Below are 25,043 nucleotides of genomic sequence, written 5' to 3' on the forward strand. Positions count from 1 at the left end.
TGTCTCCGTATCGGGGCGCTCAAGTTTGAAGATAAATTTAAAATGGCTCCGCACTGGAGTTCTTGAATGCAGAGGGTTAATACCTTCAACCGCAATTCCAAATGAACGATTAAACGTATCTCGAGATAATTCGTCGATTCGACTGGAACTGACGTTACCATCGAGCGATCTATTAGAAAATGCTCCAACTTAACTTCCCATCTTTTTCAATTACCGGACACAAAGAATCGCACCGCTGCTGCATCACTGTCGTATGAGGGAAGTTCCGTCGCGCAAAGCGGATCGAGAAGAGAGAGATCGAAATTCCGCTCGTTATCGATCCTGTCGCAATCGTTAACATTCATCCCGGTGGAGCGTGTAGGCGAAGCCGCGAGAAATTCGTGAGGCGGTCGCGGAGTCGATGGAGGTCCCCGAGTACCGTCGCTCCCTTGGAACTTTCTTTTCAAGCGGTCAAAGTTTCGACTTGTCGGTCAGAGAGCGAGGAAGAGAGAAAGAGCGAAACGGAGAAAGAGAGAGAGAGAGCGCGAGAGAGAGAAAGAGCAGGCGATACCGAAGTTCGATTACGTCGACGCCACGTACTCCCTCGGGACTCGAGGAGACTTCCGATTAAGCGACCAAAGATGGCAATGACGTCTGGACGTGGACGATTAATCGTTTCCAACCGTGCCCGAGCTCGCGGCCATGTAATATCTCTATACGTATATAACGGCCGATCGTGGACGTGTACCTGGATATAACGATGCGAAATGCTCGATACCCACTGCTATGGCTTACATAGCTGAGCACTCAGAGAGGGTTCGTTTTTGCCAGCCACCAGGCCGCGACACGATACAGGGAGACAGACAGACCGGTTCTTGCTCTCTCCTGTTTCCAATAAATAATTTCACGCGATCGATTTTTCTCGGCAAAGGGAGTTTAGAGAAATTCGAGGAAATATTCGACGATCGCTGTTCGCTCGAGAATTCGAAGATCGAGCCGAGCCGAGCCGCGCCGCGCTAAAACATCCCCTGGCTCTCATCCTAATGGGGACCCGTCTCTAAGGGCACTTGAGGGTGTGTAATTGCTAGAATCCGCGGCCCTGCTACTACACCGCATTTACGCGTTATGCGGGGTGCGTGTTAGCTCGGGTCGACCACCTACCGGGTGTCTCGAAACTCCACCGATGCCTAGAATCATTTTAGAAATTCTGCCGAAAGTACCACCGTACCATCGCTGGTCGATCGGTGATTAGTTTAACCTTGATCCATTAATTTAATTTTAATTCGAGCATGTCTTCAACCATCACTGTACAGCTTCGTTCGCTGATTTTGCCAGTAGACATCGATTTTCTCTTCTAGAAAATTTCAAAACGAACTAACTTAGACTAACGAGATTGAAGTTGAAGTAAGGGCGGAGGGGTTTGAACCGAATTTCCTCGAAAAGAAAATCGACAAGATTCGCGAGATAAAGTGGGACACAGGATGAGGAGCCGAGGAATATTATCGACAGCCCCGTCGAGACGGGGCAGCTCTCGTCGCGAGGAGAAGATTGGAGGGGTTAAACGACGAGCCACTAGAAAACAATCCCTCGGCCGCATTCGCGGATGCTCTTTTCTTCCATTCTCTTCCCTGCCGGCGACGTTTCTCGCTCATTTTCCCTTTGGTCTGCTCTCTGTTGCTCTCGGGTCTCTCTCCGTTCCCCGTGCAACTCGACAGATGGCTCGGCCGCGTTTTTGTTTCAAGGCTCGCGCCAACAATCGTCGCATTACCGGAACAAAACGACTCGACGATCGGCCCTTTAAAAAAAAGAAAAGCTGCGAGAGAGGCTCGAAAGAGTGAGAGAGGAGAGGAGAGAGGGGCCTGGATGGGGGAGGAAGGGGATCGTCGGTTCAGGAAGTACCGATCGACCATATCATCTCGTTAGAAGCACGCACCACATGTCCAAACAGAGAGACAGAGAGAAAGAGGAACGGAATGATTTGCTGAGAACCCGAGAGACAATGATTCGATTGGCCCGGAACACGCGGCCCCGGTATAATAATATTCTACGGTGCCCCGAGTATACTTTGTGTATACGATGCTTGTTGCAAGTGCAACCGACCCGAGCCGACCCGACCCGCGTCCGATCCGACCGACTGGACCGCCCCGCCCCGCGCCGTGCCGCGCCGGATCAATTGTCTTTACCACGGGTGTAATCGTTGCCGATTGTTCTGTCGCGCAATGGACGCATATGCTGCGTTTGCCGCGTTCCCTAGGTTTGCTGCGCCGGACACCGATGGCTATTCCAAAGCTCAAATCTCCGGCCACGATAGGAAAACTTGCTTATTGTTTCTAGCGATATCGAGAGACCGCTGATTAACCACTGAATCTGGCCGTGCAGGATTCCTCAGAAGAAACGAAAAGATACCAGACCACAAACAAACAATTTGCTGGTAATGTCTGAAGCGATCCGATGATTATATCCGAAACGCGACTTTTACGATAAACAAGTCCGAAGACCTGTCGAAAAGTTTGAAAGTTTTATAGGGTGGCCCAACGTAAACAGCTGCGCTATCGTGTGCAATTGGAGCCAGTGTCGGATTTACGATCATCTCCATCGAAAGGCTTTCCACGGGGAGCTCGTGTATCGGTTCGACACTCGCGACCGTAAAACCCTGCTCTTTTATGAGCTTCCTTCCCCGTAGAGCAAACATAGATAAACTCGCTCAGGCTTTCTGTGTCGTGCACTGTTCGTCCTCTGCGATTCCGTTCCCGGTCCTCGCGGTATCGCTCGCTCCTCGCGATCGGCCGAAGCAGGAAAATGCATTAACGATGCACGTGACGTCTTAGCCAGGAGATGAAAACTCCGCCGACAGGCGATGTGTCAATCGAGATCGCATTGCTGCTACTCGCTCGCAACACCGCCGACTTCGGATTCACACGTAGAGCGTGGAGCTGTGGGATCGACACAGGTCAGAGCCACGGAATCTCCCCTCTAATGGATTTCACTCATTTTTCTCCCCCCTTGCGACAGCCGACACCAACCACCGCGACACCTCGAACGCCTTCGAGGTTTATTCATTCGATCCCGAGACGGAGCCGGCGACGCTCGGCGTCGGCGATCAAACGATTCGCGACGCCAGATTTATTTCTGGCATTCGGCACGCCGACTACTCTCGCGAACTGTCTTCAACAGCTTTGGATCGGTGAAACACAATCTCGGGTAGAAAGGACTAATTTCCTCTTATCGCCCGATCCTCGAAAAAGAATTACATGGAAAACTTTATGGCCGATTAACCCCTGAAATCGTATCTTTATCTCAACGATAATATTTACGTTAACAAATGAGTTTAGTTATTCGGTTGGCCAATAAGTTTCTGCATTTTATTGCTGTATTTCCATAGAAATGACTTAATGGTCAACCTAAAATAATATCATTTTAAGCAAAACCTTATTATGTATTTTACGTAATTTTCACATTTAGTCTTAAGATTGTTCTCATGCTAAGAGCGTGTAGTAATAATAATAACAATAATTTGTTTGAATCTCCGTGTTGCTACATATAACTGGCACTTTGTCATCGAATAGAATTCTCTATGCACGCAATCGTTTTTCGGAATTCAATCGAAATAATACATGAAGAGATAAACAACAAATCTCTCTAAGACGGTGTTCCCATTGTGCGGGCATTATCGAGCACGAAAATCCGATAACGCAGCCGTGGCAATGAAACCGTCATCGGCCAGGTGTAATTTTAGCCGCGATTCTTCGTGTCAATACGGAACCGAATCACCCGGCATCCGGAGATAAAAAATTCTGATTTCGAACGCCTCGAATCGCCTCGATTCCGCCATTGTTATCTATCGCAAAGGATGTACTGCACACAGCTTTTACTATGACACGCGTTTTCCTTGTACCGATTACGCGAGCCGCGGCGTTTCAGCCGGTCAGTTACTGACTAAAACGAAACCGTGAATTGTCGGTGTTATCTGGCGCGATCGTTAACAAACTCGGCCCAAGAGTTTCGAGCTCGCACCCCGTTTCTCGGTAATCTTATCGTCCGCGAGACTTCGATGCTATCTCGGTAACTGTCCTGTGACAATCGAAGACAATTCCATCGAAAGATGCCTGATACGCGCGGACGATTGCGTATCGGGGGATTTTCTATTGCGATCCAAGGATTACTTGCGAAACGATACGCTCTCTCTTTGTTCCCCGAACTGCTATTTATACTTCGTACCCGTGTCGTTCCTGCTCGGAAAGTTTCGCCGGGATCGGCGACAGAGATCGGCACTGAAATCGGCAACCGCGGACCTCGAGCGGGCTGCGTGAAAAAAATGTAGGGCAACGCGCGCGCGGCAGCCTAATCAGCGGCCATCCGACGACGATTATCGGCGTAATTCATCCTCTCATTATCAAGATGCCCGCGGAGGGTGCAGGTGGTTTTTTTTTTCTTGCCGTTTTCTCAAGCAAAACGCAGTGGAAGCATGCGAGTTACGTAGCTTTTCGAGATTGCGTGCCGAGGGCTGTTCTTCCCGGCAAGGACGACTCCGGCTCGAGAACGCAGAAACCGGGTAAACTCGGTTAAAGGAAAAACGAGCGAGCCGGCAAACAGAAACAGAGGGGGTTGTAAGAAGGGGGGAGGGGAGAGGGTGCGAGTCGATAAAGCGAGAAACGAGCACTCGGTGAACTTCGCTGAACGAGGAAACGACGCAAATCGCACCCCGGCTTCTTCCTTCGATCTCATCAATATGCCGAGGATTGTTTCGAATATTTTTGAAAGACTCTTTCGATCGGAGCCAGCCGATATTTTAGCAATTAGCAAAATCTTTGTTCGTTCTCCAGTTGTTTGCATAGCCGACGAGAGATTGAAAAACTTTACACTGAACGAGCTAAAAGAAAGTTGTCAGCGAAAGAGTTAATTATGTAGCGCTCTGATTGAGCCGATAGGATTTTGTTTGTCTCGAGTTCCATTAATAGATTAAATTATTTCTTGACGTGCTTGCGGGCATTTCGCGCATTGAAATGCAATTTTGAAAGAGTCGGGACAAATAAAATGTGATTACTCTACTATTTTGCTAGCTTTAAACATATGCGGATCGATACCGTAATCGCAAGCAAGATTAATCGTAATTTCTGATGAACATTCTAACTGTACACCGACGAAACCTTGATTCGCTCATACACCGGAGGGTTATAATAAAACTAGGGGAGAGATATAATCTGTGGAAGACTCGGAATAAACTGAACACGGCACCCTCTTATTTCCGAATATATAAAAACGAATACTATCACTTACGGATCGCCTCGAAAATCGTCATCCAGTCGCAGTCCTCGGACAGGAGATCGGAAAGCGTTTACAGAATTTGCAACCCTCGATCGAGTCGGGAAGCGTATTTACACTCGAGGAACGAAATCGAACAGCGATTAGTAGGACCGACGATGTGCATGGGCCGCGCGATCGGATGTTTACTGGAGGATCGAAATCGTTTTCGCTGGAAATCGAACCGTGCTGACAACACTTTCGCGATATCTGATTGTGTCTGTTAGGCCACCCTTCGTCATTATCATTTCGGGACACTGCGAGCCGGCCGGCGCGGTGCTCGTCGACCGACTCGTACCTGTATTGTTCCGATTGATAACACCTGGCACACGGGGTTTCGTCATACGCGCGTGTGTCATAGATTAACCAAAACGAATTCTTGTGTAACCGGCTTGGTATTGCGTTTCTCCCGATTACTCACGACGTTGTGCCAAACATGTAGCAACAATAAGTCACGTCGATAATTGCTTTCATTTTCGATTATTGTAAATTCAGAGCAGACTTTTAACGCTTTTCGGGCAAATGTCTTGTTCCCGAAGATGCGACCACGCCATTATGAGCAGGTAATAAAAGATCAGAACGGATTGTTCGTTTTCCCATTATTTAAATCAACGATATATACTTTGATCCTCCGCGCAGAATGTTCTTAGCATTTTCGAAAATCCTAGTGAACTATTAAGAAACAGAAGTCCAATTTGTTTAGTTGTATTCAAGTGACCTGGACAGGATGCGATATTTAATAAAATTACGTGGTCGTTAAAAACAGAAAATCTGGGCTCGGAAGATAAAATGTATCGCGGCGGCAAGCCGGTAACCGCAACCAGCTATGACACCGGGGCAGTATGCTAATGGCAACTAATGAGCAAGATATGATAGTGGAGGCTCGGAATAACGTTCCGCCACAGTTCGAGTACCATTCTGTCGATTCGAAAATTTCTGGCGTACAATTTGCGTCCTCGAAGAGACTGGTCATCCGTTGATGCGCAATCGGCTCTTAGCGGAAATCTCGCTGTCACTCGGAGACAGTGTCGACGATACGAAAATACTGATCGTATCGGTGCGTTCTGCGATCAGGGTCCAATAAACGAGATAGTACCGATTATCGCGAAAATAAAAACCGTCATAACAACGCGAGCTAATAATAGTCGACACTGATTCAGATTGTGACACACACACCATTTCTCTTTCTCCCTCTTTTTCTTTCCCTCTCTCCACATTTTTCGTGTGAACGAGAAAAAGAAGCGCAGGCTCGATTTTATTGAGAAGAAAACAGACAGAGAGAGAGAGAGGGAGAGGAAGGGGTCTTTGATAGCCACGGTCCTCACGGTTGAATGGGATCGCTCAACGAGAGGACCTTTAATCATTCGGACCACCTGTACAGCGTGGGATCGTCGGACTCCCGTGTGATGTTCCCGAATGTGTCACGAGGGTCTTCAACAGCCTAAACAACCTGACCGAGCATAGCGAGATAAAGAAGCGCACCGGCTCGTCACTCCGAGAAGCCTTTCGTGCTTCGAGACACTCTTGTTTGCGCCGAGCCAGATAAAGCTGAAGAGCTCGCGGACGGTTACATCCGGGGATCTTCGTGGACACCGCCCCGGCTCCCTGATTATTCCCCTAATGACCTCTATTGTCCAACGATAGGGCCGGGGCTTCCTGTCAACCGTGTCGTATTTCGATTCCATCTCGCCTGTGGTCGATTCTCTTTCCTCTTCCTGGTTCCTCGACCGTTCTCTGCTATCGCCGCGTTCTCTAATTCCATGCTCCGTAGGACAGTTCATACTCTTACTAACATCTATATTCCTCGCTGTTTTGTCCTCTTCGTTTCTATGTAGTTGTTCGATTATATTTTTTTCACGTGTTTTTTAGAATCTAGAACTATTTTGAACGAAACGAGGATACGACCGACAAGGAAAGAAAATGACAACAGAGTTAACAAAAAAAGGTGTTCAGTAGCATTTTCGTGGATTTTGCATAACCTAACTATGCATAATGCCTTTTGTCTAAAAGTATAATACAGTAGAACGATTACTCTAAATTAATAGAACAATTTCTTAACGTTAAAGTGCCAAATGTCATCTTTCTTGACTATATTGGAATTTTTTTTTTAGTGTGGGATGATAAAATAAGCGGTTATTACGAATTACATTGTTGGTTATAACACAATGTTTACTCTTATGGTGAATATTATACGGAGGTCAATTGATAATAGATAACACGACTGTATTCTAGAAGTTTTGCGGGTTTTTACAGATATGTACAATAAATTGTTTTTCTTAAATAAGAGATGAATATGATATCGGAGTTGTTATTTGCTCAAGGCTCTGATATGCAGTACCGGTGTCAGTACTTCCTGTTGCGTGCTTATATCGTGTAAACACAAATTGGATGTCGTGATTATTACATCCGAATTATTACATTGCGATTATTAATTACAGTGTCGATAATTTAGACTTCTAACAATAAGTTTGATATTTTAACCGTGATTAAAAAGTCTTTGTCCTTATTGGCATCCTAATATAAAAAGAAAATTGATTTCTATCGCATGCGTATATTTGCCGCGACATTCAACTACTGATTAAAGGACAATATATGCTCCCCTTGATTCCAATGAAATTAATAACATATTTATTTAGGAGGTTGTATCGAAAGTGTAACAACTGTTCTTTCGTCTAGAATTAAGCGGACCAAATGTGATCTAGGCAGTGACATGAAGAGTATCGCTGGCTGCAGACGAGAGCTTCCCCCTTCCTGCAGATAAGCAAATCGAGGCGCCAATGATTCTTTCGGCTCAGAAAGAATGTCTCTGATGCATCAGTTCTAAAGAGGAACAGAAATGTTCGGACCTAGAGTGTTGGAGAACGGTAACCGCATTCTCGGGCATTGCCGGGTGATTTATGCGAAGGACTCGCAGGACGCGCGATCCTGGACTCGGGGCAGTTGTGCCGGCAGGCAGGCGTGAAATGAAGCTTCGAATTCGAGTGTGGCGAGCTCTCCTCTGCCGACTCTTCGGTGACACAGTAGCTCGGGGGCCGCACGAACTGCCGAGGTCTTTATGGGGCAACCTGAGACCGCAGAGACGAAGGCCGGGAGGACGTCCATCAAAGGGTTCCAAATAATTACCGCCGTTCGGGCCTGCGAAAGGATCGCCACGCCGCCGTCACCTCGTTCACGCTGATAAGTCGGTGGTGAACGTTATTTCGTCTTTTGGAAAAATAGCCTGCCGTGCACCGGATCCTAAGTCAATAACATCGCGACCAATAAGATACTCGTCTGTAAGGCGAAACCCGATCGGCTCCATCAACCTGATCCGAAACTCGTTAGAGAGTTTTTCTAAACTTCCCGACCACGATGCTTATCCATGGATCAAAACAAATGGACATCCGTCCCCTGCTCACCAACTTGGATTGAAAGATATTCAACGCTGGACACTGGCGGTCGCGCGACCGGTTTCACATTTTACGTCTCACAATTATTCTTCGTTCAGGCATGTCTTAATAAATTCTTGTCAGTTCTACGAGGCAACACGTGTCAGCCGCTTTTGTTATTCTTGCAAGGGATATCGCGAGGCTGTTTATGCAGAATATTCGACACGCTGCTCTTTCTGTCTGCAGTGCTTCCAAGGGCCGAACGCGTATGTGATTATTCGTGTCCAGGTTCGTCGCATAAAAATTCAATGAACTTGTCCTACAACCGAACATGTTAAAAACTAATGTTCCTTATTAGACTATTGGGCCTACGATGATCTCCCATTTCATGATAATTCGATGCTGTCACCGAAATACATTCACGCGTTGATCTCGAATGTAAAAACACGGTCAAAGTTCCTCTCGCAAGTAAAGCCGCACCGGGCAATGTGGCGAAAAGAAAGAAAAATTTGCATCAGAATTCAATGTACCATCCTCGTCCTCTTCTTCGACACGTTTTTCGTCGTCGAAGCCGTTCGTTACACGCGAGTCGATCGTTAACGAGCCCGAGAACGGGACACGGTGTGCCGCGTTTCGGATATCTCTGAAGAAACCTCGTGGCTTCTTCGGGTTCCAAAGTGTTTGATCGATGGATCCTCGGGCCTCGGACCGGAAATTATGCGTCAGCCTATCGTCCGCGCCGGAAGTGACGGCACGGCGCCACACACCGATCACGCCACTATCTGCCGTTTCGTTGATTGCGTTTTCTTTCGTGCGCCGGGAAAGCTTCCGGCGTGTTTGTTTTTCGCACGGTTCTTCCGAGGACCGAGGACAATTTCCTTTCGCCGCGAGAAAAATGTTGGCCGAGGTGCGAAACCTTCGGCGAAGCCGCCAATAAAACTGGCAATCCGTTATCGAGCTTAAACAAGAGGTTTCCGGTGGCCGAAAATCGGAAGGGCCCGCGTAGGAGACCGGCAACGCAGACGCGAACGCGAAACGCGAACGTAAACGCAAAATGCCAAAGCGTCGCGTGCCGTTAGAACAGGCGAGTTCCGGCTGCATTCATATTCTAATGACGAACATTGTGAGCTGGGTCAGATGTTGGCAACCAAACGCCATTGTGCCCGATCTTCCAGGTTATCGCAGTTAGCAACGTTAAGACGTTGAAGGGGATCCGCCCACGAGAGAGATTCACTCTCGGATGTATAGGATCGAGCAAGGGGGCCGAGAGTCCTCCTCCACGGGGAAACTAGATATCCTAGGGGGGTCTCGATCGAAAATAACGGTTAGTCCAAGTCCCGGGGCCAATCGCAAGACGGGGCCCTGCAAAAGAGAGCGCGTGTCGTTTCTTTCTCTTAGGTTCATTTGGGACTACTTTTTTCGGCGGAGGGGTGCAAGCGCGAGGAGCGCATTCACGCGTTCGGAATGATCATAGGGGAACGTGTTATTTTCTGTCTGGAGCAATCCGGCGCGGTGCGGCGCGGCGCGGAGCGAAGCGTCGTCGTCAGCTGCCACTAATAGAAATCGACCCAACGGATCGACCGGAAAGTTTCGCGCGGGGCGGTTAGTCCATCAACATTTCAATTTCGGCTCGATTGGTGCTCGAACGAGATAGCTCGTAAATAGTCGGCACAATATCGTCGGGAGGCACGGTTGTTCTCGAAAGGTAAGGAGCCCGGCGAAGCAAGCCGTTGGCTTTCGAGGAAGCAGAAGACACGAGGAAAGAAGTTTCCGTAGGGTGAGCGGAATCTCGGTAACCGGACAAGAACGAACTTTCGGATTAGGACGAAATAACTGGAATTACGGGCAATCCGCGAGCTTCGAAGGACCGATAAATCAAGGGTGGAAGCACGAGCATCCGGTAGCCGGTTCCATTGGCCCGTTACACGCGACCAGAACCGCCCGGCCCAATAATGCTCCGCCGACGAAACGATGGAACGATGGAACGATCGGATCGGGAAAAGTCGGAGGATGGCTTGTCCCGGAAAATCCTTGGGGATTTTCGAGAGCCGAAATTCGTCACGCGATCTCGCGTTCGATCGATCGACCCTCTCGCTCGCTTCGCCGACTGTCGGACTTGTACGCTGATCTCGCAGCGGTGTGCTATTTTCGGCGAACGCGAAGAGTAAACAGTGCATCGACTTCGGAAACTTCGACACCGAATAATTTATAATCGACCCCGATTCCGGGTATTCGATCAACGGAACGAGTTCATCGAAAGCCTCCGGAAGTCCGCTTTTCGTGTAAACAATAGCCGGCGGCCAACAATGGCTAGGCATCTCGATCGGCGAGGAATAACCCTAAATTACGATCGGGATCTGAATCCGACAACGCTCGTCGCTATCTACGATCGCGGCCGAAGGACCACGAGGAAGAAAGGAAAAAAAATCAGCGGAGAATCTGAACCGCCCAGCGGAGGGTAGATATGTTCCGTTGCATCTGTCGTCACGCCCTTTCCCGTCTCCGCGCCTCTGTGTGCGTTCGGCTGGCGGCACTGTGTGCACGCGTGTCTCCCCGTACGTGTAAAGTCACATGTCGCTCTTACGGAGACGCGCAAGGGGATGTTTTTCAGTTTGGGGTCGCGGGAGAAGGGCCTAAATGTTTTATTACTTAATCATAACGCTCGGGGGCGGGTTGCCGAGCCGCTCGGTGGGGGCCGTACGAGCATAATGCGTTCGGGGGAAGGGACGCGACGAAATCATGCTCGGAACCAATTATTCATACGCGTCGAATAAGCTGCAGAGGATAAGACGCGGGGGCCCTCGATAAATCACGTAGATATCTCGCCGGATAACGGAGGGAATGTGGTGGCAAACGACGAAGCAGTGCAGATCAACTTTACACAAGTTTCTAGCGAGTAGGGTAATGTCTCGATGGTTGTAGCACTTTGGGATAGCATCGCGTTTATTCTGTTTTTATTTGCTTCATGTTCTATTTCTGTTTCGCTCCATTTTATTTCACGTTACATATTTTATTTTATCACTATGCACACCATCACGACTATTTTCATTTGCAATTACTTGTATTCTTATAATACGAAAATGTGTATCAATATTTGTTTAAAATTTACTTCGAGAATTGTAACTGTACAAATTTCCCGTATAAATTACATTTATTCTAGTAGAATTGCGTTTAATATCACTTCTCAATGCTCGCATGTAATAATTTCATTTATTCACGAAGCAATTCCCTGAAACGGTGGAAATGACTCTGCGACCGACGTCGAGGTACCACCGCGGTTCGATGAAGAAGGGTCGATTACCGATTTCTGCGGCAGATAGGCGCGGAGAGCTTATTCCTCGTGCCCGAAAAACACGAACAACTCAATTAGCTGGATAAAGAGGGGTGGCAGGGTATCCGGGCGTCGCGAAATAAAGAGACAGAGGGATGATAAAACGGGCGAGAGATTCAATGTGCATTGACGCGAGAACCGCCGTGACAAAAGGCTGAGGCATCCCCGCTTATTGTCGCGTCGGCTCCGCGTGTAATTCCGCGGGCGTGTGTGTGTGCGCGTCGCTGCGTGTCCCTACACACGTCTGCCTCCGCGTGTACGAAAGTACACTATATAACTACATTAGGGGTCGCAACCTTTCCCCGTAGCACGCGCCAGCTGGCTCATTGTTAAATTACGGCCCCACCGATATCTGTTTGTCAGCGGCGTAGAATCTCGATCGTAGAAATTTATTAACGCCGTTTACCTCTTTGCCGCGCGATCACGTGACTGTGGCTTACTCGTTTAGGCATCTTTGAGGCCACTGAACGCGAATGCGAGTACTAAAGAGATTTTATCGAGAAGAGCTTTTATCTTTTCAGTGTTTTCATACAAAGAAAGTTTGGACAACCAGAAAATATTGTATATATTGCAAGCAACGGTAGAGAAAGAAGTTGGAAAGTTTCGAATGATTCGGTGCCGACGCCAATGGCAGGATCATCCTCTAATGTATTTACACGGGGTGGAGACAGGGACGGTGTGCCGATGGGGTGAGATTTGTCACCCCGGGCACACGGGACGATACGTGTCGTACATGGACCACGTTTGTATCACCATTGTCATCCGAGCTGAAAGATTAAGCTAATTTCACACATGTCCGCCCGCTCCGCGTCATTCACCTACGTCTACCGCTGACAGTTGACAGTGTCGCGTGACATAATATGAAACTGTTCCCGACTGACGAATGACTGGCTTGCTCAATGGAAGACAATCGGACGACGACCATTATTCTCCTCCCAAATTAATATAGCATTTGCAGCGCCCCTCGAATGTCACGCCTCCAGTTGCCTCGAAAGTATTTCAACAATGAAAAATTGCAACCCTTGCGTCGATATCAAAAATATTCTACGACGTTCAATAACACGATCTTAATAAATATTTGTTTGCCAAGTTCTAATAATAATAAATTACAAGTATATCTTGGGTACATTAATACGAGGATATAAATGATATACAGCGAATGGAGGATATACTTTTTTGTATCATGAATTAGCTACTGACTTATCCACAAAGTTAGCAAATAATTCAAAGGCGTAACGATGATAGGAGGCGATCGATCGAGTATACTTTTACAAGGTCCGAAACCATCGCAGATGAGAGATTCGAGGAATAATGAATCCATCCCCGGAAGCACTAACGATGCCCGGATAAAATCAAAGCTCGATCGGCCGCGCCGGGACAGTTGTCGGTGGAAGATGGCAACATCTGCTCGAGTGTCCCGCTCGATTAGTCCGCTGCTGTCCGAAGGTCCAAAATGCACACGCGTTCACCCGTGGCGGAGGATTCCGCCCACATCCTTCGGGGTTTACGATTACATAAGGCCCTACACATGTACGAGGATGTTCACACGTGTCCTCGGCTCGGAGAGCGCGCATACTTTTCCCTCGGTCCTCGGCTCATCCCATCGTGTCGCGGCACGTCGGGACCGGGTCCGGGACCGGGTCCGGGACCGGGACGTTTTTACAACCTGACGCGAACGGACACCTGCGACGAACAAAGTTTTCGGACCTCTAGCCCGCCTCGTCCTCGCGCCGAACACGCTCATTATTCCGCTGGCCGTGATTACCGTTTCTGATGCGTTGCCCAAAAAAGATCCGCGGATAATGCTGTCCAGGGTGGACGGCGACCGGCTAGCCTATGAAATAAAGACTTTACGAGGAGGGACCGCTTATTGCGTCTTCGCGTCCTCGTGTCGGAAGGAATCACCGGGAAACGCGGCGTGTAATGAGTTAATCTTTCGCGTGCGCAATTACCGCTTCCTCGAACACGTTTCAACATTCGAGCCCGACCGGCGACTATAAATTTCTTCAACTAGGATGACGCCGGTAATTGCGTCCGATCGGTGAAACTTTTGCTCGCGAACCTCGCTCTTTCGAAGAAGTCCGAGCAGAGTCCGAAGAAGGGGCCGTGTAATTTGGACGTGCAGCTTTGGCTCACGGCGAGCTTTTCATTCCTACACGATCTACAACGACAACAACCTCCACGAATCTTTCGCACGGTAAATCTCTGCGTCGAGAGACCTTTTCATCGGCAACAGACAATACTTCTTCCCTACAAATGCTATATCAATCTATCTAGAATTAAAACATTTTTGATATCAATAATTAATTAAGTACTGAATAATTTTGGTTACAATTAGTATTTTTGGGTTTCAAATAATGTAAAGATTGAATAAGACTGTCCAAATAGTATCTAAATAGTTGAATACAATTGAGTACAATTTATAATAAAAGATGGGTAAATAGAAGCGTAAAAATGTAATTACTTGCAACATTTTACCTCTTCTCGTTTAATAACTAATTTCTGATACGGAGCTAACGGTTACACTGTGGCCTCGTACGTTAAGTCATTAATTTCTATGTTATACAATGCACGATCAAATCACATATATACAACTCAAGCTAATTAGTTTCTTTACCTGATAAAAATGTTAAAATATCATAATATTCTGTAAATAATACGTAATATCGAGATTTTAATGAAATTGTAACGATCGGGCCCGGTCTTCCTTACATATCTAAAGTCTTTTACTGTCTTTCTACCAGCAACGGATGATTTTTTTTCCTTCCGATTTTCGCAGAGTAATTTATGAAAGTAAGAACTTGCAGAAAGATGACAGGCACCGTGACACAGTGTGATCCTATAAATCTCCCTAAAATCTCGCAGAGAGGCGATTTTCTGGCAAACGTTCGGGATCATCTCGGCAAATGTCCCGCTGCGACGCGGAGACGTAGTCGGATTCCGGTGCGCTGTCATTTGACACAGTGCTAAACCCGATTCGCACCACAAGCCGATCCTCGCTCTTCTTCTCCGTGAGCCTTTTTCGCCCTTTTCTCTCTCCACTTCTCTCTGCTTCTCTCTCGGCCTCCGACCCTGCTTCTCTCCGTCGAGCTGCGAGTTTTTGTCTCGGAGTCCTCGTTCCCAAGCGGAGAACAAACGAGACGACGACCGCGCGCACGCACAGTCGAAACGCGAGCATGTGCTGGTGCGCGTACTCCAATGCTCGGACACACGCGAATGTACCTACGAATCGGGCCGTGTATGTGTCGGCGTGAGTGTAGGGTCTCACGCGAAAATGCTTGCACATGGACGGGCTCGCACACAGAACGGAAGCCAGTTTGTGCGAAAATGTGGGGAACCCGGAACGTCGGTGGTTGTACACGGTGGATGTACGTGTGAACACTGCGAGAAGCGGGTGATCACGATTCCCAGAGCGGGATTCAATTCAAAGAGTGGTCCGCGAATCTCCCGGGAAGATAAGGAGACCGGCCATTCACGGAAGAATAGGAGCGTGGTGTGTAGACGGTTAGAAAGACATTCGGGCCCGAAAGACATCTCGGAGTCCGTCGAGAAGATAATGAACCCCCTTTTGTACAAGTTACTCGATAAGAGCGAGCCGCTTTCTCAAGGGGTCAGCTCTCCTCTCTTTTCGGGACGATTGCACCGTGTGAACGACCAATGAATAGCCAACCAATCGTCACTGTTCGCGGTGATTAAACTAATAAGCCGCTAGGCGAGTTGCCAAGAAGATACAGAAATCGTGAAATCATCTCGACGATATATGAAGTACCGATATTATACCAGGAATTATTTCGGTATTTTTACCAGTACGGTATCATATGCCGGTATTAACCCTTTGCACTGGAAGCCATTTTAACCGGAAATCCAAAATATTTGTTGATACTTATAATGTATCCATTTTATATTACAAGGAGTGTTTTATAGATTATAGAATTAAATTTTGTGACTCGTACAACAGATAACAGCTCTTAACAATTTTCTAAATATAAGTAAATTTGCTAATTGTTTTCAAACGTGGCATGACCATCTTTAGCGGCGCCTTAGAGTCGCCACTTGAAAGCGATAAAACCGATTATCCTAATAACGGTTAAGTTACGACGTCAGCGTGGAAATGAACACCTAAACCTCAGAATATTTTTATATTTCTTCTCTGCTCGAAATATTTGCCGTCGCAGAAATCGATATTTAAATATGTAATTACGCTATTTTCGACGGATATTGTCTGTTATTTTGGAGCAATTCGTGCGCCTTTAAAGGAGGTAAAGGGTTTAACACGATATTAACCCTTGCCACCCAATGCCACCATATGTGCGGCGAAAGTTAATAAAACCGTCAAACCTAGGAGGAAATTTTAGAAGAATAAACACGTCTAACTCGAGGAAAATATATCAATTATGTTTTATAAAAAAATGAATATTATTTTCTGTACATGTTAGTACAAAATTTCTGCAAGACTTGGACTTGGCAGTGTGTAAACTGAGAATACTTCCTGTCCGTTAAAGGTTCGTATTGCCCGTAATGTTATAAATGCAAGACTAACAAGACTTCCAAGCTTGACATTGGAAGAACCGCGAGTTAGTCCATATCCGGCCGCCTTCCTCTCACCAAACCGAGTTTCCGCCTTACCGGAGGAGCATTACCCTCGCGCACGTACCTCCGCGAGGACAAAATAGACGCAACAGCCGTACGTGCCTGGAAACGGCAACAGTTTCTCAGTGCACGCGTTCGTTCTTTGCTCTGTCACTGTAGCCTGCTGTAAATTTAAATACGGTGACGGTCGTCGTTGGTCGAGATCGAGGAGCTCGAATGCATGGGTGGACCGAAGACGATTACACGGTTCGGTTCCCGTGAGATCATTCCGTCCAATAGACCGAGCCACTCGAGATAGCAGGGAAGCCACTGTGTCGCGGCAAAAGTGGTCCTGAGAAACCGGAGGAGAGCCGTAAAAAAGCGGAGCCTCTCGAGAGCCAAGGAAAACGTAATTACGTTCAAACGCCACGAGTGTAAAGTTTCCCATCGATTTTATTGCTCCGTAGTTTGTCGATCCGGGGACGAGAAGTGACATCCTCGCGGCCCATCCGAGAGCGGTCGTAAAACGCGACTCGCGAGCCTCAATGGACAAACAATCGCGCGATACCAGAATGATCGTAAAATCTCGAGCCGTCGATAAATCTCGCGAAGCTGTCCAAACACGATGGAGGAACGGAACAGCCTTCATGACGTACAAACGACGCGAATAACGACGTTTCTCTCCCTCTCTCTCTCTCTCTCTTTCTCTCTCTTTCCTTCCCGCCCCGTCGATTCCGTAATTGCGAATAGGATAAGCGTTTCTCTTTAACCGGCCGCGGCGGTAATTTAATCGCCTGCCTCGCAGTCGTTACGAGATCGCGGCCGGTTTATGCAAAATTATGCGTCGGTCCTGCTCCAATGAAAATTCGCATACCTACGCACACGTCATGCCGTTCGGTAGGCCGATGCGGCACAACGCAACGTGGTGCAACGGCAACAACGTGGCACCGCGCTAATGCGATAGACGTGTGCCAGGGGTGCGCGGGGTGTCGCGGGGGTGGAGCGGTCTGTCGTGTGTCGTGTGTAAGAGGTTTTCCTCCTTCGACGTTGTCGCAACGTCGTCGACTAGAAGTGGCAGCGCGAGGGAGACGAAGACGTAGGCGTAGAGCACGGAAGGGGTGAAGACGGACGGGGGGTGTGCGAGAGAGAGAGAGAGAGAGAGAGAGCGAGAGGGATAGAGGAGCAGCAGGGAAAGCCCGGACAGAGAAAAAGAGAGAGGGCAAAAAAGAAGGAAATCTGTAGAGCTAATTCGCGTGCGAGATAACGCGGTGGCCGAGTAAGGTTGTGTGTGCTATCGTTGAAATGGTCTCCGTCGAGTCACGGAGGGGGTTGGCCAGGGCAGGGAAAGGCCACTGTCGACTTATGCCAGGGGGTGGTAAGACGATCTTATCACGCCACCACCCCCGCCCCCTCTGTCCTTCCTCCTTCATTTTTTCCTCAGCTACCTTTCGCTCCCCCGTTCCTCATCTCGCTCCGTTCTTTCTGCGTTTCCCTCGCGCGTCGTCTCTTTCTCGCGCGCGCGCGAACAGCTAGCCTCGGCTTGGCTTTGCTTGGCTCGACTCGGCTCGGCTCGGCTCGACTCAACTTGCCGGTGGCGGCGACTACTTTTATCCCCTCCCACCTCTGATGACAATATCGCGTGGCCAGCGAGATAACCGCTCGTGTCATTCCTACATCGACTACCTACTTCTCAGTCCGACTAACACCGAGCGGGTTCTACTCGTGCGATCGGTGTACTCCTCGGTAGGGACACTTTCTCGGCGCGGCGTGCAAGCACGAGAACCGGGCACGACGCGACGGGAGTACGGTACGTACACGGCCCGAGAGCCGATTGTCATCAGGAAAAATCCGTGCAGCCGCGCTGGACACCGAGGAAATGAGAATGGAAGTTATTATGTTACAGGAACAAGAGGGAGGCGCCTCGACGTTATCGGAGATTCGATTCCCTTTAATACTGGATTCATTAGACTGTTATCAGATGACGCCAAGGAACCGACCGGCCGCTGTTCAAACTATCTGCCGGCCGCACGAACTACGTTACGTCTAAATTATCCTGCGGTTGCTAATTACGTCCGGCGCGGCGCGAAAAGCGAGGCAAGCGTCTCGCGTTCTCCTGGTTCGGGAAGGTGGATGTCAACGATTCGCCGTGCCGGCTCCTCAACTTCCACAAACACGTCGCCCTCTCCGACCCCTTCGTGCATGCTTACGTGACCAGCACGCAAAATTTACATGAGAACGTAGATTATCGGCCGGCAGGTTTTTTCAGCGAGTCATAGGAGGCGTCAGATCGATTATAATCCCGGAATTCTGGGCCAGTTCAATGGAAGGCGAGTTCGCGAACTGACCAGCGAAAAGTGATGGCAACGTTGACGGGAGTAAAGTGCTGCTCCCGCGTCGCTGGTGGTGGTGCAGGTAGCCAGCGGACGACGGTGGAGTTGCTGGTGGTGGTGGCGGCGGTGGCGGCCGCTGATGGTGGCAGCGGTGGTGGAATGACGTTGCGGGAAATGAGTCTCGTAAAACAATGCTAGACACGCGAACACCTCGGGAAAGTGGCCCCGAGTCCACCTTCCAGCAATCGCGGACTCGCTTCTGAATGCACGTTTCACATCATCTCGCCGCTGTCCTCGACATTAATTAATGCCTTATCGATGGATCTACGGGGAGACGTCGCGTGTCTCGCTATCGCACGCGTCGAGGATTAAATATCATCCGCGAAACGAACCCCTTTTTTTCCCCCGCGAACGTTCTCTCGACCGTGCTGTAAAATATGGAGAACCTATCTTTCTTCCGCATTCTTCGTCGAAGCGAGACGATCGTTTGGTTCCCCTTTATGCACGTTTGGGGTCCAAACAGACCTTCGACCTTTCGTTTCAGAACTTGCTACAAATGGTCCCGCGCACCGTGTAATTGCGGCATTACCGTTGCATGCAACTATTGGTGCAAAATCTCGAGTCTGCCCTCGGGAGTCTCTCTCGGCACTCATCGGTAAACGCCGTTCAAAAACGACGACCATGACAGGTTCCTCAGTGTGGGCAGGTTCATGCGTGAACACGCGTGTTGCTCATCCGCTACGGTGTTCTCAGTTTATTGTACTTCTCCCGGTTCTCTGGACTCTTGCCGTACCGGGAATCGATCAGATAGGAGAGCTTCGGCTGCGAAAATGAACCACCTTCGGATAGCGACCTCGGAAGTCGTCGGTTTCCGTTCGAGCCATTATTTTAACTGAAACTGTTATCGCACGGCACCGAGGTCGGACGCGCGGCTAAACGCGCATCATTATGCATCGGCTTTATCGTTATGCTGTCGCAACGGTTTACTGCTTCGGGGTGGAAGCGTGGAACTTTCCGGGAAATCTTGTCGCTCGTTAAACGACACCCGCCGTTCCGCCAAAACAGTGGTAACGCGCCTCTATGCCACGTATTGCCAATTGGATTCGACGCGGATGCAATGCAGCACCGAACCGGAGGAACCGTTCCGCATAATAAACGGTTTCGTATTCGCGAGGAATTTTCGGCTGCTACGCTTTCCGCTCGGTGCATCGCGCGCGGCGAACGGAATCGAGAGCGGCTCGAATAAAATCTCCCGGATTTTTCGTCCGCGTATCGATGAGAACAAGAACGGTGTGTATTCGACACGGCTCCTTTTCAGCCTCGAATCACCGTCGAACGCACACACCGGCCTCGAGTGCAGCGCTCGTGCATCCAGGCAAATCGCACGCCTCGCCGGTACGACGTGTCAGCCGCATTCAGGCGCATTCCCGGCAAACCTGTCTCCCGTCTGACTCGACGCAGAGGCCCGACCAGGCGATTGGCAATTCGCACTCTTCTACGATTCGGCGAATCGCGAGAAGCGAGTCGCGAGGTGCCGGCCAATCGGGAACGAGGTAACAAGTCGAACGATCGCGAATCGACGTGCCTTTGCCTTTTACTTCTGCCACTGCCTCCCTGAGCAAGACACCGTTGTTTATCCGGAGAACAATCGTTGCGTCGCAAAGGAATCGCGATAGCTGGCACGATGAATGCCCAATTGGATGATTAATCGCTCGATTGCCCGCCGAGACCAACAATGGCTGGCTTATCGGCTGCGCGTGCTCCCGGACGGCAACACGCCGCACCGATTGCGCTTCACCAGAGACGATTTTCGATAACCTTAGATCGTAATTGATCCCGACTTTGGAGACACGTGTTTACACGCCTGTAATCTTTGTTTAGTATTGCGATTTTATTTAGTATTGCATTCTAAATAGCAACAATGAAAGTTTGAGAATTCTCGTAATTGGCTACAAGCTCCGGACGCGATAAATTTCGTGATAACATAAATGTTATTTGCTCTCTTTAAATCGAACAAAATTCGGCTCTTCTATCATGAGTATCTAATCGCTGAAGCAAAAGTTGGCATATGACAAATATAAATTTTCTTTCGCGTGTAGGAACTTATCAGCGACAAAGTAATGCGAATCGAGTTTCTTGCGAAAAAGATCGTAGTCCGAGCGAAATCTTCGTTCGCGATAGGACATGCGAGCGAAGAGTTCGAGTCGCAGGGTAAGTCTGCTGGGGAACAATTTTGCAGTGGATTGTTTGGTATTACAGGGCGACTGGTTGCAGAGGGATCCAGCGAATCTCGATGCGTTGGTTGGTCCGCCGCGGCTGATTGGCCGCGTTTGTTTCAGGCCGGCCTGATTGCATTCCACCGGAAACGGCAAACAAATGACAAACACCGAGCGATGCCGGGATCGTTAATTGGCGGAGGCGAGAGCGGAGAAGAAAAGAGTCAAGGGAAGACTTGCGGAATTATTGCTGCATCGAAAACTAGGGGGAAAAGGAGTGGAGGCTGGAAAGAAAAGGGTGAAGAGGAAAACCCGAAGAAGGAGCGGAGACGATTGTTCGTACCTTTCTGTTATCGGATTTGCATGGCCGCGTGCGGTTATTCGAGAGGGCATTGTTGGCATTTTAATTCACACGGCTCGAATCGATCACGTCCGGTCGTCCAATAACCGCTCGGCGCTACTTCCCCGAGCATGGCGTCACTCCATGCTAAGATTTCGCGGGATTTTCTCATCTTTCGCCGAAAACTCGACGATTAACCATTCACCGGCGAATCCGTTAACCGTTCCTCCTTTGGGCAAAAATTCATGCGATTCGGGATCGATCGCGTGACAGTCGAATCGGGCATATTTCGTACTTAATATGCGAACGGAATATGACGACACGCTTGATTTTGGAAACCGGCGGGGAAACTCGTTATTCCTGTCATGCAGAGAAGGAAGACGTTTTTAATTGAGACTGTCCGGGGGTGGAAACCCCCTGGACGGTACCCGACGACGGCGACGAAGACGAAGACGAAGGAGAAGAAGAAGAAGAAGAAGAGGTGGGATCGGAGGTAGCAGGAGTCTCCCGCAAGACGAGAATGGACTGACCTACCTTAGGATCATCCGATCTATTCAGGCTCCTTATTCAATCGTACCCTCTCAGGATGCGAGACAAAAGCACCGATGAAACAGAACCTCTGCCTCTCGCTCCCCGACCCCCGGCACGGCACTCTGTGCGTATGTTTCTTTGGCTTTGTCTCCTCTCGGATACGACTTCCGGTGCCGCGGCTAGACGCAACCCTCAATGGGATGATGCGCCTTTGAAACTCGGTTGTAGGTGGATTCCGCGATTATTCCTGCGGTTTGTCCCGGTCCCAGTCCCGGACCCGATCGTCCTTCCTCCCTTCGATCAACTTCCTATCAGTTTCGAAAATTTCCTGTCTGTTTTCTCGGTCCCGCCACAATGGGCCGCGTCTGTTTTCCGAACGGCGGCCTCCCGACATATTGTCTGACGGATCGGGGGAAATTGATAGCGCGGCCCCTCGCGGTCTCGCTGCTGAATAACCTAACGGAAAACTTTGTTCCCCCCCAATCACCACGTGGCCGATTTCATTTCGAGCGTCGTTCGCAATTCTCACGAGCCGCTGGAAGTTGCGTTTGGCGTGATCCGCTATGGCGAACGCGCGTCCTGAGCACTCAATTGTCCTCGCGCAGCCCCGGGTCCTCTCTTTTTCCGCCTCTTTCCCTCCGCGTCTCCGCCGAGACGAGTCTGTGCTCGACAAGGCCGGAGGGTGAGTTCCTGGATGGATGGTCTATTGTTTCGGCGACTCGTGAGTCAAGCGTTAACGGATTTTGTCTTACAGATTACTAGATCCCTTCAAAGTACCCGTCGTCCTCCTCGTTGTCGGGGCCTAGCGGACCGTGGGAAGCTTTATTATAAATCGCGATACAAATCGTCCGTCGTGCCCCAAACGATCCGCGTCCGAGCTGATTCTTTCGAACTCCCCTCAGCTTTTCTTGATGTGTCGCCAACTTTTATACCAAATAAATACTATATAATATATATCTTAATTTTTCGTAGGTTTTCATTTCACCAAATTGATCGATGGTAGTGCGTTCGCTGTAAGTTTAAGACAAACACGTGATAATGTTCGAAGACGAAATTTTGCTGTCCAGAGGAAGAGACGGAGAAACGTCGAAAGCTAATCAAGGGTTAACGTCGTTTACGAGTATAATAACTGTAGAGGCCCTCGAGAATGTAGGGCAAGTAGAAGACAGATGCCGGTTTGGTCCCTTTAAAGTACGCTATCAATGTCGGAGGCTATTGTTCCTCGAAGAGACATCGGTCGATCGGGGAGCCGTTCTCCACCGATTTGCCTGTCGTGTCCCATCCGTGAATCGTCGGCGTCGAGTTAGCGGCGCAGCGTCATTCACGATATAACAATAAATTAACGTTGGCTCGTTGTGCCGAACGGATCTTTTGTGAGCGCAGCGTTCCTGCATTGTTAACCGGCAAACAATGCCAGATCGATCCGTGTTCTTGCCGGGAGAGCGATCTCCGACCGTACGGAAGTATTGAAAATGTTGCCCTTTCACAATCGGAAACAACGTAAACTCGCATTTTCAATCACTGATCGAACGATTCGTGAAAATTTCAATATTCTTGCCGAGGGACGAAGAAACCGCGGACTGGCGGAGTCTCGATACGGTGACAGCGGGAATGGGCGGGACTTTTGAAAGCAGATAACCGGGAGGCGGGAGGACGAGCAGAGTGACTAGACAATGCAGGAAAGAAGAAACGATAGCCAGGTCGCGAGTGCGCGAGCGCGAGGACCGCCTACTACTCTTTCGCGTCGCGAAGACAGGGAGGATAGGTTGTCACGAGCGATGACACGCTCACGGCGCGATAACGTTATCGGTGGCGGGTCGCTCCTCCAATCAGACTCTTCACCGAAACGTCTTCCATGATGGAAAGCTTCTAACTTTGCTATTCTCTCGAATTTGCCGTCGTGGACCCCCATTGGACTATTGCAAATTATGGTAAACGAAAGTGGGAACGGACGCGCGTGTACCTACGTTTTAGTGTTCGACATTAACCGGTCACGCAATCTGTTTAGGAAGAATAAAGACTGCCGAACCGCCAACGGTATCGCCGCAAGATCGTGAACGGCGAAGACACACGTTCGTTTTAAAAGGCAATCTCGCAAACGGCTTTTATACAGCCTTATTCCGCGTCTTTACAGTCCCGTCGTCGAGTCAGTTTCACGGGAAAGCTCTGCGAACGTCTTTCGTTTTATTAGAAGCACTTTCGAGAACGGCGTCCTTTCCGAAGTATCTTTACAGTCTTCGGAAACTCTCGAGCGTTTAATCTATTCGTGAATGCGAGAAACGTAAAAATCACGGAGGCGAACGGACCGTTGAGAAAGCTTGCGAGCTGACACACGGTTGACAGCTTTAACGGTTGATAGCAATTAACGCGTCGCGGCGCGAAGTAAATTCGGTCGTGCTCGTGAAATTTTAATTACGGGTTTGTGGCACTAAACCAGCGGCACGCGGATCTCCGATTTCGATGCGCGGGGAAAGAAGATAAAGATGCGCGGCGAGAGAAGATAAAGATGCGCGGCGGCTGGTACTCACCCTGTGCCAATCTTCTAGCCACCGGCTTGGATCTCATCGCTGGACGAAGGCTGGGTAATTCGAAAACAAAACACTAATCGCAATAACGCAGCTGTCAGTCCTCCGAGCCATGCGAGTTTGTGCACGATCGTTTTATCCTCTGGACGATTTCACTGTGTCCGCCACCCCCTACTCTCGTCGACGGAACCGTCCGTTGGCCTTTCGGTTGTCTTCACTCGAATCAATTTTGATCAAAGACAGATGGTTATCCTCGAGCGGGCCTCGAGCCGGACACTGAGGAGGGTACGCGGAAAGAGTCCATTCCGACACGCGGGTAGGTACGACGGGTAGGTACCCTAGTTCCTCGGTAATCCGACGGCACCGTCGGCCCGTCCAACTGGGATCCTGACGTGCGGGATCTGTCCTCCGACAGTGGAGGCTTCTCCTGTCCTCCGCGTCTCCTCCTTCTCCGCCACCTTGTCCTCCACCCTCGCAGTTCTCTCCCTCTCCTCCTTTTCCACTCCCTCCAACCTCTCTCTTTTCCTCTCTACCGCTCTCCTTCACCCTTTCT

The 25,043-nt window shown here is 49.3% G+C and overlaps 1 protein-coding gene across 2 annotated transcripts in view; it reads right to left on the reverse strand.

The window, feature by feature from the left end:
* Nucleotides 1-24,639, reverse strand: part of LOC144473979 (transcription factor hamlet) — a 70,061-nt gene extending 45,422 nt beyond the window's left edge. For both annotated transcript variants that reach the window (XM_078188353.1, XM_078188351.1), the window contains exon 1: nucleotides 24,494-24,639. In XM_078188353.1, the coding sequence (XP_078044479.1) occupies nucleotides 24,494-24,530 (37 nt within the window). In that variant the 5' untranslated portion in view covers nucleotides 24,531-24,639. The remainder of the gene's footprint in view (nucleotides 1-24,493) is intronic.
* Nucleotides 24,640-25,043: the final 404 nt, after the last annotated feature.

The sequence above is a fragment of the Augochlora pura genome, chromosome 8, assembly GCF_028453695.1.
Source record: "Augochlora pura isolate Apur16 chromosome 8, APUR_v2.2.1, whole genome shotgun sequence".
Taxonomy (NCBI): Eukaryota; Metazoa; Arthropoda; class Insecta; order Hymenoptera; family Halictidae; genus Augochlora; species Augochlora pura.